The sequence below is a fragment of the Nerophis ophidion genome, linkage group LG13 (genome assembly GCF_033978795.1).
Source record: "Nerophis ophidion isolate RoL-2023_Sa linkage group LG13, RoL_Noph_v1.0, whole genome shotgun sequence".
Taxonomy (NCBI): Eukaryota; Metazoa; Chordata; class Actinopteri; order Syngnathiformes; family Syngnathidae; genus Nerophis; species Nerophis ophidion.
In genome coordinates this window covers 33,647,684-33,659,713 of record NC_084623.1, presented here as the reverse complement: position 1 = coordinate 33,659,713, position 12,030 = coordinate 33,647,684, and the positions used below count along the sequence as shown (strand labels likewise).

Here is a 12,030-nt window from a genome sequence, read left to right as displayed (position 1 = left end):
TCTCTTACCGGTGGTACATGTCCTGAAAACCTCAACAGCAAGGCGTCCTAATAAAATGGCCAAGCCACTTTATTATAACTGTTATTACTATTATTACCATTTTTACCACTAGTTGTTAATCAAATGTTGGGAAATTTTTATGAGTACCTGATACATAATTGTAAAATATCCAATAAAGCATGACTTAAGTAGACAGTCTCTATAAATGTGCTTTTTAATTTTAATATGCTTCTCCTGGGAGGTGTCGTCGGAGACGTGTGGCCATCAAGCACGCCAGACGGAGGGAGCAGGTTGGTGTCTCCATTTTTTTCCCTTACTCTGCATTCACACAGCCGGTGATCATTGGCGATGCGGCAGCCCATTGGGTGTTTAGCTCACATGGTTTCATGTTGTTCTCTGCATTCGTTCCAACATGCTACAACGTTATTTATGTTCAATGACCTTCTTCCCACCAAGTCTCCCGGGATCTTCAGTTCCCATCGTCAAATCACGGCCATCAGTACAGAGTTGCACTCGTCACTTGTTGTGTGAACGTACGGTTAGTGTCAAGATGCACCATATGTACAATTTCAGGTGCCAGCGGTCCGTGGGAAGCCAGCGGTCATCAGGGAGGAGTCTGCTGTCCAGGAGGAAGCCCAGGTGCCGCTGCTGGTCTTCAAAGAGAAGGTTGCTTCAGTTCCTCTCCCTAGTGATAGTGGTAGTGTTGGTGAACCTCAGTCTGTCCGCGGTCGTGTGGAAAAAGTTGAGAGGGATCGTTGGGGAATTAGGTTAGCTAAGGTTGTGCATGGATCTTTTCACCAGGGGGATAGCAGGTTTACTTACGGAGGGATGCAACGCATGGCCATTGCTTCAAGTAGTATAGCTAAGCATGTGGTGAAAAGCATGTTTTCGTTGGAGACACAGGATCTCGATCGCATCCTGTATACTGCAGACAAATTTTACAGTAGTATGCACAACTTGGGTATTTTTAGCCATCCGTCGCATTATTTGTTCGTGCCGGATCTATCTACTCATGTAGTTATTGACGAGCAGTTGTTTGGTTTCCATTTTAGTCAACACCCAGCAGCAGGTGATGTGGGTGTTGAGCAGGAAAACGGTCCCTTTGTGACTCTGCATAATGGATTAGAGGGAATTTTCAGGCAGTACAGCACGTGTCTGCTGACACTGGTAACGTCTACATCTGCCATCATCTGTGAGGATTGACAGTTCGCTGTGGTCGACAGTCACTCAAGTAGTAGCTGTGGCCTGGTAGATGGCAACGGTACCAGTGTAATATTGCACTTTTCCTGTTTAGACGACCTGCATCACTACATCTGTTGTTTGGCTGACACTCTCAGTCCAGGGCCGAAGCCTTTTCAGCTGTGTGGCGTTAGGGTTAGTGTAGGTGCAAGTCCAGCGTTGTCTGGAGCTTCTGTAGAGACTTGCATCTTTGAGATAAACACTGCTGCAGCACCTGAGCTTAGTGACATCAATGATGTTTGTGCCACCACCTCCTTGTTTGGGAGTGATGCAGGTCAAGCTGTGAGCCACGCACAATCCGGTGTTTCTGTGGAGAGTGGCTTCATATAGATGAGCACTGCTCCACCACCAGGATTTAGTGACCTTGAAAACGTTTTTGCAGCCCCATCTGTGTCAGAGTGCGGCTGGTGTTGAAGCGAGCCCAGCACTGTCTGGCGCTTCTGTGCTCACTTTTTTAAGTGAAGTTTGCAGTGGCTCAACAGCCGAATTTGTTGCCACTGATGGCAAAAAGCGCAAGATTTTTTCCCGTGAATGCATGTCAAAGCAATCAAAGCGTTTTGATGGCGTTATGGTCAACTCTGATGTAGAGTTTATTACTGCATCAGACAGTGAGAAACAGTTTTTCCGTCCCCTTGGTGATGACGTTTGTAGGGCTTTGTGTAGTCAATTAAAAGTAGATTTTATGAAAGTCGGTGGTCTGGTGCATAGAGATGTGGGCTGCTCAGGTGTTCCCTGCCTTAGCGAGAAAATAGTTGCGGATGAGAACTGCTTTTTCAGAGCTGTTTCTCAGGCTGTCAGTGGTTCACAGAAGAACCATCGTAAGATTAGACTGGCAGCCTGTAGGGAGCTAGAAAAGAATGAGGCTAGGTATCAGGGTCTTTTAAGGAGCGATATGTCGCTTTTAGAGTATATCAAGCAGTCCAGGATAAAGTTTGTTAAGACTTGGGCCACAGAGGTTTAAATCCAAGCCACTGCAGATTATTTAGGCATTGACATTTTTAAATGTGATGATGGTCGTTGGCTAAAGTATAGTTGAAGCAGTAAGTGTTTGTCAGCGGACTGCATTTATTTGCAGAATGTCGGGGGCCAGCATTTTGAGTACGTTGTTTGTGTTTGAAAGCCTGGACTGCAAAGTTGTCATGGTTATTGTAAATTAGGCTGGTATATAGACTGTAGAAGTAGGTCTTCTGTGAAAGATGGAGCGGGGCAGGCAGTAGATGGGATAGATTGTTCAGATTCAGGTAAATATTTTATAGAGGTTGTAGAGGGCAGTACAATAAGTAGGGATTCTAGTGCCACAAAGTATTTAAAGTGCAAAAAAATACTGCAGGATATATTTAATGTTAGACGTCAAGAGAGACGTGCCCGGTTTTATAGGAAAATGTATAGTGAGGAGTTGAACTTCAGGGAGAGCTATACATCACGAAGTGTAGGGAAATACACAAGCAAGCAGTGTAGGGAAATATAGGGGTAATTTGGAACACAGAGGAAGGGTTAAAGCAAACAGTGTAGGGGAATACAGGGAGCAAGGGTTAAAGCAAGCAGTGTAGGGAAATACAGGGATAATTGGGATCACAGGCAAAGGGTTAAACTAGCCAGCAAAAGGCAGTATAGTGATAGTTTAAAACATAGGCAGCAAGTGATAGCTAGTGTACAGCTGAGTCGAAAGCAGAGGCTGGAGGAGTCTGTAGATTTTGGTTTTGTCATGGATAGTATTTTGGATAAGGTTAGACATGGACCGGATTTCGTGTGTAGTGTTTGTCATAGGCTGCTGTTTAAAAATCAGGTGCTGCGCTATGAGGGGGAAGTATATGCAGCAAGTCTAGCATCGGCTGTCATTGCAAATAATTGCAATAGTGAGCATTATCTGCATAGTTGTGATGATAAGTGTGTAAAGCCCTGTCTCATTGTTGCGTCCAGAGGTCAGTTGTGGATTTGCTTTACTTGTCATTGTAAGATCAGTAAAGGTGAAATCCCAGCTGAATGTTGGACCAACAACTTGGATGTAGACTCCATTCCTCCCGAACTGGGATGTCTGAATAGCATAGAGCAGCACCTGACAGCTCTATGAATCCCTTTTATGAAGGTGTTGGCGTTGCCTAAGGGTGTTCAGAATGGTGTACATGGGCCCGTTACTTGTGTTCCGGCCAACATTGTACAAACCACCAATGTGCGTTGGTCCAGTACGGAGGGGTCTCTGCTTCAAGTTAAGTTAAAGTGGAAATTAACTTTTAAAGGACCCTAAGAGTATCAATTTGTTGACTCGTGGCGTGTCAAGCGGGCTATATAATGCTTAAGGAGAACTAATGTCTTGTATAAAGACATTGAGTTCAACGAGGATTGGTTAAATGATTTTTGTAGGGAGGAAGTGGTTGTTGTAGAGGATGGTGAGGCTGGTCAGGGTGACCAGGTTGTTGATGATGGACAGTCCAGTGAGGATGAGACTGTAGAGCAGGAAATTGGGGAAGAATAGGCATCAGAAGAAATGGCAGAAGATGAAATGTTACATGACAAACAACAGCACTGCATGTTTCAGGACACTTGTCTTATGCCTGTTGATATCGGTCAGGAGGCATTAGATCAGTATTTTGAGGGTGTTTTATGTCTGGCCCCCGCGGAAGATAATTGTTCGGTTAGAATGCTTTCTGACAAATTAAATGAGGCGATGCGTTTCCCTGTGCTGTTTCCAACGAGCACAAATACATTACACACCAGCCACATGCATCGTTTAACATTGTCGCGCTATTTTAATAATCAGATAATGCATGCTTACGGCCGTTTTGCGCGCAATATGGAATATATATTGTTTAGCCAGTATATGTCTGAAATGGACCAAGTGATAAGTAGCATTTCGGTCGCGATGCGTAAAGGTAAGGGGGGTCAGCATTCTCAGCGGATGCTCAAAGACGACGAGTCTCTGAAGTGCATGCTGCAGTTCGATGACGGTTTCTGTTTCCTTCGGCCCATTCGCGGGACCCCAGCTTTTTGGTCTTTGGCTCAGAAAGACCTTTTGGCTTGTGTCCGCCAATTGGGGATTCCAACATGGTTCTGCTCCTTTTCTTCTGCTGATTTGCGCTGGCAGAATCTCCTTGCCAGCATCCTGAGACAGGAAGGCAGACAGCAGACAGTAGAACAGTTAGAGTGAGCCGATAGGTGCGAGCTGTTGCGTCGCAACCCGGTCACAGCCGCGAGGATGTTTGACTACAGGTGGCACTGTTTTTTGAAGGAAGTACTCATGTCCCCGTCTCAACTAGTTGGCAAGATTGTAGATTACTTTTATCGAATTGAGTTCCAGCAGGGTGGGTCCCCCCATGTTCATGCACTGTTTTGGATTGAGGCAGCTCCCCAAATTTTTAAAAACACCGATTTAGAAGTTGCAGAGTTTATTGACAAATATGTGACATGTGAGCTACCCTCTGATGATGACACACTATCGGAAGTTGTGTCATCGGTTCAAACGCATTCGAAACGGCATTCTGAGTCATGTCGTAAAAATCAAACGAACTGCCGTTTCAATTTTCCAAAACCGATCTCTGCACGCACGTTCATCTGCAAAATCAGAGAATGTGTTTGTCCTAAAAAGGGAACGAGGACAGAGGGTATTTCAGAAAACAGGCCAAAGTGCACCTGTCTGGTCGATGAGGGACCGAAGTTGCCAAAGGAGGTTGCGCGGGTGATTATGTCGAGAGTCAAGGAAGCCTTGGAGAGGGAGGAGCCTTTGGGTAGCGTAGAAGTGTTGTTTGCCAGTGTGGGCATCAACCAGGCAGTCTTTGAGCTCGCTTATAGGCGGCTGGAGACTAAAAATAAGGTGGTTTATAGGCGAGTGGTAAACGACACCTGGGTTAACCAGTATAATAGGAAATTATTGAAGTGTTGGAACGCTAACATGAACATTAGCTTTGTCACTGACGCCTACGCAGCTATCATATACATAATAAAGTACATCACCAAAGCAGACAGAAATGGGTCTCTGTTATTGAATCATTCCCTTAACAAAGCAAATAATCAAGGTAATCTCGCTGCTAGAGACGCTTTAAAGAAACTGGGCAGTGTATATTTACACAACAGAGATTTCTGCGCTCAGGAGGCAGTGTATAGGCTAATGAGCATGCATTTGAAAGAATGTTACAGGAAGGTCGTGTTTATTCCAACAGGGAATAACTTTGTGCGGGTGAGTTTACCCCTCAGTGTGTTGTTGCGAAAGGCTTCCTCAGAGGGTCTTAGGTCAGAAGACATGTGGTGTACTAGTATTGTAGATAGGTATAGGAACAGGCCCGATAGTGTCGTGTTTGAGGATATGTGCATAGCCACATTTTGTTCGGAGTATCGTGTTCTCAGCAAGAATGAAAAATCTGACAATAGAATTGCGTTATAAGGGGGTTTAGGGTTCGTCCTGCGGAGAACACGAACTCAGTTTGCCGTTGTTCACTATATGCGGTTTAAAGTACACAAACAGGAGGATGCCCACTTTCAGAGTTTGCTGCAGTTGTTCCTTCCTCATAGAACTGCTTTAGACCTCAAGCCGGAAGGCTTTGAGTTCTACAAACAGTTCTATGACGAAGGTAATGTGACGTCGGCTGGCGGGACCGCGCAGCCAGCGCGAGACGTCGTCGATGAAAACAGGGCAAAGTTTGAAGTGGACTGTTCTCGATTAGAGCATGCGCAGAAAATCGCGGACATGTTAAAAGGTAATGTCGATGACAATGCGGGGGGGGGGGGGGGGACCTTTGTCCTGAACAGCAAATCGAACACATGCAATGTTTAGAGTAGAGGCCGCGACAGCAGCAGGGGGAAATTAGGGAAGAGCAGCTAGTTGAATTGGAGGAAAATGTCTCCGATTTGTTTGTTGGTGGTAAGCAAGTAGCTCGTATTGAAAGAAACACCAACATTTTGTCTAGAAGGGAGGGTTTAGTTCTGGTCCATTCTCTGAATAAGACGCAGAGGAATATTTTGAAATTGTTAGGAAATGGTGCCTACAAAAGGTGATGGGGAAAAACCCAGAACCTTTCCATGTGTTCGTAACTGGTGGGGCAGGTACTGGAAAAAGCCATTTGATTAGAGCTATCCAGTACGAGGCAGAGAAACTATTGTCGCGTTTGTACCAACCAGATGAAACCTGCGTACTCCTAACTGCTCCAACGGGCATAGCTGCATACAATTTACATGCAGCCACAATTCACCACACCTTCAGTATTGGCATACAGGTTAGTTTACCGTATATCCCTCTGGGTGAAGAGAAGATAAACTCCTTGAGGGCTCAATTTGGTCACCTACAAATTCTAATCATTGACAAAATCAGTATGGTAGATCATCATCTATTAGCTTATGTGCATGGCCGGTTAAGGTTAAATTAAACAGACAGGGGACTTTTCTCTAATTGGCAACATTAGTGTTGTAGCTGTCGGTGACTTTTATCAGTTGCCACCCGTTAAAGGGAGGCCGCTGTACACCAGTCAGGTGGGTGTGGAACACTGGTGTCATTTTACAAAAGTAGGACTAACAACAATTGTGAGGCAAAAAGATGGTGTCTTTTCTGAGCTGCTAAATATACTTAGAGTTCGGTCAAAGCAAAACCCCTTATTGCAAAGCGACGTAGATATCCTCAAGTCCTGGGAGACGGGGGAAGAGAGCTAAGCTTTGCATATTTATCCCACAAATAGGCAAACCAGCGAGCATAATCTGAAGCGGTTATTCGCAAACTGTCCAGGTTACGTTACAATCGAGGCCCAGGAATTTATTAACAGTAGGAAGTCGGGCGAATTAAAGCGCACAGATGGACCTCATGCCAAAACATCGTGTTTGGCTCCGAAAGCACGTGTAATGCTTTGCAAAAATGTTTACGTGGCAGACGGTCTGGTCAATGGCGTATGTGGAACGGTGACTCATATTCAATTTGGAGCAGATAAAGACTTCCCCCTCTATGTGAAATTTGACGACCAAAACATAGGCTCACAAAGGAGGAAGCAACGTTCTCATGCTGCTGTAGAATGCCCACATTCTACTGCCATTGAGCCCATGGAAGATTGGGCGACAAAACACCTCTTAAACTCGCGTGGGCCTGCACTTTTCACAGAGTGCAAGGTCTAACTGTAGAGGAGGCTGTCGTGTGTTTACGCAAGGTTTTTGCAGCTGGGCAGGCGTATGTCGCCCTCAGCCGTGTTAGGGATATCTCCGGCCTTGTGTTTAGAGATTTTGACAAAAAGGCCATTTACTTTAAGGACACCGTCAAGGAGGCATTGGATAGCATGCCCCTATTTCTACTTGAACAGCCACAGCCTTCATTAGACACACAGACTTTCTCTTTGTATTTAATGAACGTTCAAAATCTAACTTACCACGTCGCTCATTTGGTGTCTTGCACGCAGCATTTACAGCCTAACTGTATTGCTGTCACAGAGACGTGGCTCAGTGCACGATCCTCAACAGACTGCGTCTGTATAGAGGGATACACTTTCCACAGTCGTCCTCGAGCCTTGTGTTACAGCAGCAATGATGTCAAATTAGCTGAGATTAGAGATCTAGAACATGGCGGAGTGGGTTTATATGTTGTAGATAATTCGGATTGTGAGATTCTGCAGGTGCCCGATTTAAATCTGGAGTGTTTGGTGTGCCTGTTTACCATAGAGAACATTTTGATGGCAGTAATTTATCGTCTGCCATGTTATCCAAATTCACTTTTTAAATCAAATCTGGTTAAATTACTTGATTGGGTAAATCCAATCAGTAACACAATTGTTGTAATGGGAGATTTTAATGAAGACCTTCTCAAACATACATCAATTTCTAAATTAATGGGCCAAAATGGATGTAATCAGCATGTAACACAAGAGACTACAGTGAATGGGACATTAATTGACCATGTTTATGTGAAAACAACGCAGTATGCTGTGGATTATGCAGTGGTGTCCACTTATTTCAGTGACCACGAAGCCATCCTGTGTGGTTTTTGTGCTCAAGATGAAGGCGGTATGTTTGACTTGGATGTGTTGTTTGCAGATCATTTTGCTGATGAACAGGGACTTTTGGACGGCGAGTCTAAGGCGGAGTAGGGTCAAACAGTCCCTAAACATCATCAAAATGATCTATAAACACATCAAAATATAACACCTTCATCTCGACCAGGAAAACCACTAATAAATCGATAATTTGTATGACAGACTGAAAGGGACAACATTTAGCTTGTAGATAGTAATGTTAGAAGATTTGACCTTGAAATGTGATGTAAAAATGTTTTTTGCTGCCTGCTTTTTTCTGTGTTATATGTTTGTAAGTCTTGTTTGTCTGGGGGACAATGGATCAGCGTTCACGTCGCGTCCCCTGTCATTACCCAAGTTCACTTGGGGAAACCAATAATCCTACCTGTCCATGTTTTATGTATTGTATAGTATGTATTGTTTGTATTGCACATGTTTATTCTCTTTCAGGTTGGCAACTTCTCCAGGGTGTTCAACACATACCTTTTTACCTTTTAAATTCCTTCCTCTTCTTTCCTGACAATTTAAATCAATGTTCAAGTAAATAAAATGTTTTAATGTAAAGAATAATTAATACATTTTAATTTAATTCTTCATTTTAGCTTCTGTTTTTTTTGACAAAGAATATTTGTGAAATATTTCTTCAAACTTATTATGATTTGAAGTAAAAAAAATAAATATTCCGGCAAATGTAGGAAATATGTTAAATCAAATTCAAATCTTATTTCAAAGTCTTTTGAATTTCTTTGAAAAGTTTTGTTCTAAAAAATTTAGGAGATTAATGATTTGTCTGTGTGGAGTTTGCATGTTCTCCCCGTGAATGCGTGGGTTCCCTCCGGGTACTCCAGCTTCCTCCCACTTCCAAAGACATGCACCTGGGGATAGGTTGATTGGCGACACTAAATTGGCCCTAGTGTGTGAATGTGAGTGTGAATGTTGTCTGTCTATCTGTGTTGGCCCTGCGATGAGGTGGCGACTTGTCCAGGGTGTACCCCACCTTCCGCCCGATTGTAGCTGAGATAGGCGCCAGCGCCCCCCGTGACCCCGAAAGGGAATAAGCGGTAGAAAATGGATGGATGGATGATTTGTCTTTGTTAGAAATATAGCTTGGTCCAATTTGTTATATATTATAACAAAGTGCAGATTGGATTTTAACCTATTTAAAACATGTCATGAAAAATATACAATTATTGTGAGAAATCATTAAGATGATCAGTGTTTCCACAAACAGAAATAATATTAATAACAGAGTTAAAGGTAAATTGAGCAAATTGGCTATTTCTGGCAATTGATTTAAGTGTGTATCAAACTGGTAGCTCTTCGCATTAATCAGTACCCAAGAAGTAGCTCTTGGTTCCAAAAAGGTTGGTGACCCATGATGTACAGTGTATTTTCTCAACAACTGTGTGTGTATTTATTTCTTGTGCTGCCTCGCAGTAATCCCGCCTCCTGGCGGTAGAGGGCGCTAGTGATCCCAGAGATCATAGTCGGTTGCTGAGGAGGTGACTACATACTACACACGTGTATCTTCTAAATTCAAATACTGTGCTTTATATCTAAGGTAAGAGGGTGACGTTTGTTTTATCTTGCAGTTTTGCAAAAAAATATTGTTTGCTAACAATTAACAAATCAACTTTATTCACTACTTATTCATATTCTATGTATACAACATAAATATCTCTCTATTGTATTATAGTGGTGTAATGGTACGTGTATTTGTATTGAACCGTTTCGGTACGGGGGTTTCGCTTCGGTGCGTAGGTGAACTGAACAAGCTTCCGGATACATAAAGTAACGTAAACAATACTCAAAATGCCGGACATTTGAGGCATTTAGCCCCGACATGTTTCCTTTTGTTAGCATGCTAACAGCGATCGGGACATGTCATCTTTTGCGGAGCTGTCAAGGCAGAGTTTCTTAAATGCCTCAAATGTCCGGCATTTTGAGTTATGGTTGCGTGTATTAATGTACGTTCAGGGCTAAGAAGGGGTTAAAAAAAAAAACACAATGCGCAACACAGCATTCGTGAGGGAAGCGCGAAAGTTATGGTAAACGCGCATGCGTCGCCAGGCTCTGCTTTTTATCTATTTATTTATCAGATTTATTTTTTCATTATCTATAACAGGGGTTTCAAAAGTGTGCCCCGGAGGCCATTTGCGGCCCACAGCTAATGCTTTAAAGGCCCACGACATATTCTAAAAATACTATTAAAATAAACAAAAACATAACAGAAGTGAAATAAAAAAGCTTGAAGGTCAAATGTAATTTAGAAAAAGTTACAATGTTGACAAATAAAACAAAGCTGTTTTTTTTTTTTTTTTTCCAAACTGTCATTGCTCAAAACATATTGAATCACAATCAATTTTATTATGAATAATTGACCTATCCAAGGTTCCTGTTACTTCACATCAAATATTCCACTAAGAAAAATATTTTTGGTTTAAGATTTTGCAAATTTGGTCAATAAATAACCAAAATCCCTTTTTAAAAGTGCAAGGTTAAGGAAATATACACAATTTGCTGTTAAACAGAACCAATGTCTATTCTCTGATTCCATGTTGTGTGAACTGCCTCTGGTGAATTTTTTCAGAGTTGTGAGCACAAAAACAGAGACAGATATACATACATATCGCACAAAGACACAATCACGGAAAAAACCACACAGACACACTCACTGAAAACACACTTCCCCTCACATAGTTCCTCCTAAGGAGAGTTTGATTTATTTTATTTATTGAAATGGCGAGGGAAAAAAACACTGTCATAACCCTATGTGGAAGAACGTTGACAGTTTCACTCTGATCTTTGTTTACTTTGCGACAATTTAACAGCTCACTTTGTGTGTGTGTGTTTAGATGCCGCGTGACAAGGGCCACAGGCAGGCACTAGCCACCAGGAGGAAGATGGCAGAGCGGCAGGCATGGACACCTATGCCTCCTGTCCCCGAGTTCGTCACCCGTAAGTATTGAACAGCTTATCATATGCCTTATAGGTACTCTTCAAATGTAGATGAGCATGTGTTTAACACACAATGTCTTTCCTTCATTACATAGGGCGCGGCACTGGGTACCGCCACTGCGTGCAAGGGTGGCCTACTTTGCAACTGACTGGCCGTCAGGTCACGTTTGTCCCTCCAGCTTTTCACCCGGAAAAGAAGGTACCAGTTCTTCTCTTTCTTATAGACTGCGTTGGTTGTTAGGAGTCATGGTTCTTGTGTCTGTTCTAAAGCAAAGTGTTTGTCGTTTCAGACTGTCTTCGTCATCGGCGACTCACACTTGAGGGGCTTGGTGGATGGGCACGTCGCCATCCCCAACGTACCTCTGTCCTTTTGTTTTTTGTCTGTTCCTGGTGGAGGAGCAGCTGACCTAAGGACAGAGGTGCGACGCCTGGAGTTCCCCTGGACCCCGTATGTCGTCTGCGTGCAGGCCCCGAGCAACAACTTGGACTGTGGGACCATCAGCAATGCGGCGGTGGAGTTCAGCACGCTCCTGACCAGCGTCCGCAGCTGCTGGCCCCAGGTGCGTTTGTTTTCACTTTTTCTTGTATATTACTGTATAGCTGTTTAAAGGAGCCAGTGTTTTTTTTATTGTATTTTAAGACATAAATGTGATAAAATGTCTGTCTGTAGGTGTTTGTTCTGGACTTCCCCACACGTCTGAACAAACCTGTGGGCCTGCAGGATTTGCTGCGTCAGGAGTACCACCGCATCGCAGCACGCATAGGTACGTTCAAGAATTTGTCTTTGCGCTGGCGCAATTGTACCTTTCACAGCAAATTTAATGTATGCAAGCATAATGATTTTTCGGAAATCTGGATC

The 12,030-nt window shown here is 43.3% G+C and overlaps 1 protein-coding gene across 1 annotated transcript; it reads left to right on the top strand.

Annotated features, from left to right (window-relative positions):
• Positions 1–436: 436 nt before the first annotated feature.
• On the top strand, positions 437–8,288 carry LOC133564036 (uncharacterized). The gene is given in 8 exon segments (XM_061918121.1): positions 437–499; positions 574–666; positions 2,762–3,520; positions 3,713–5,947; positions 5,950–6,193; positions 6,196–6,587; positions 6,589–7,270; positions 7,273–8,288. Coding segments are annotated over 8 exon segments (5,484 nt in total).
• The last annotated feature ends 3,742 nt before the right edge of the window (positions 8,289–12,030 follow it).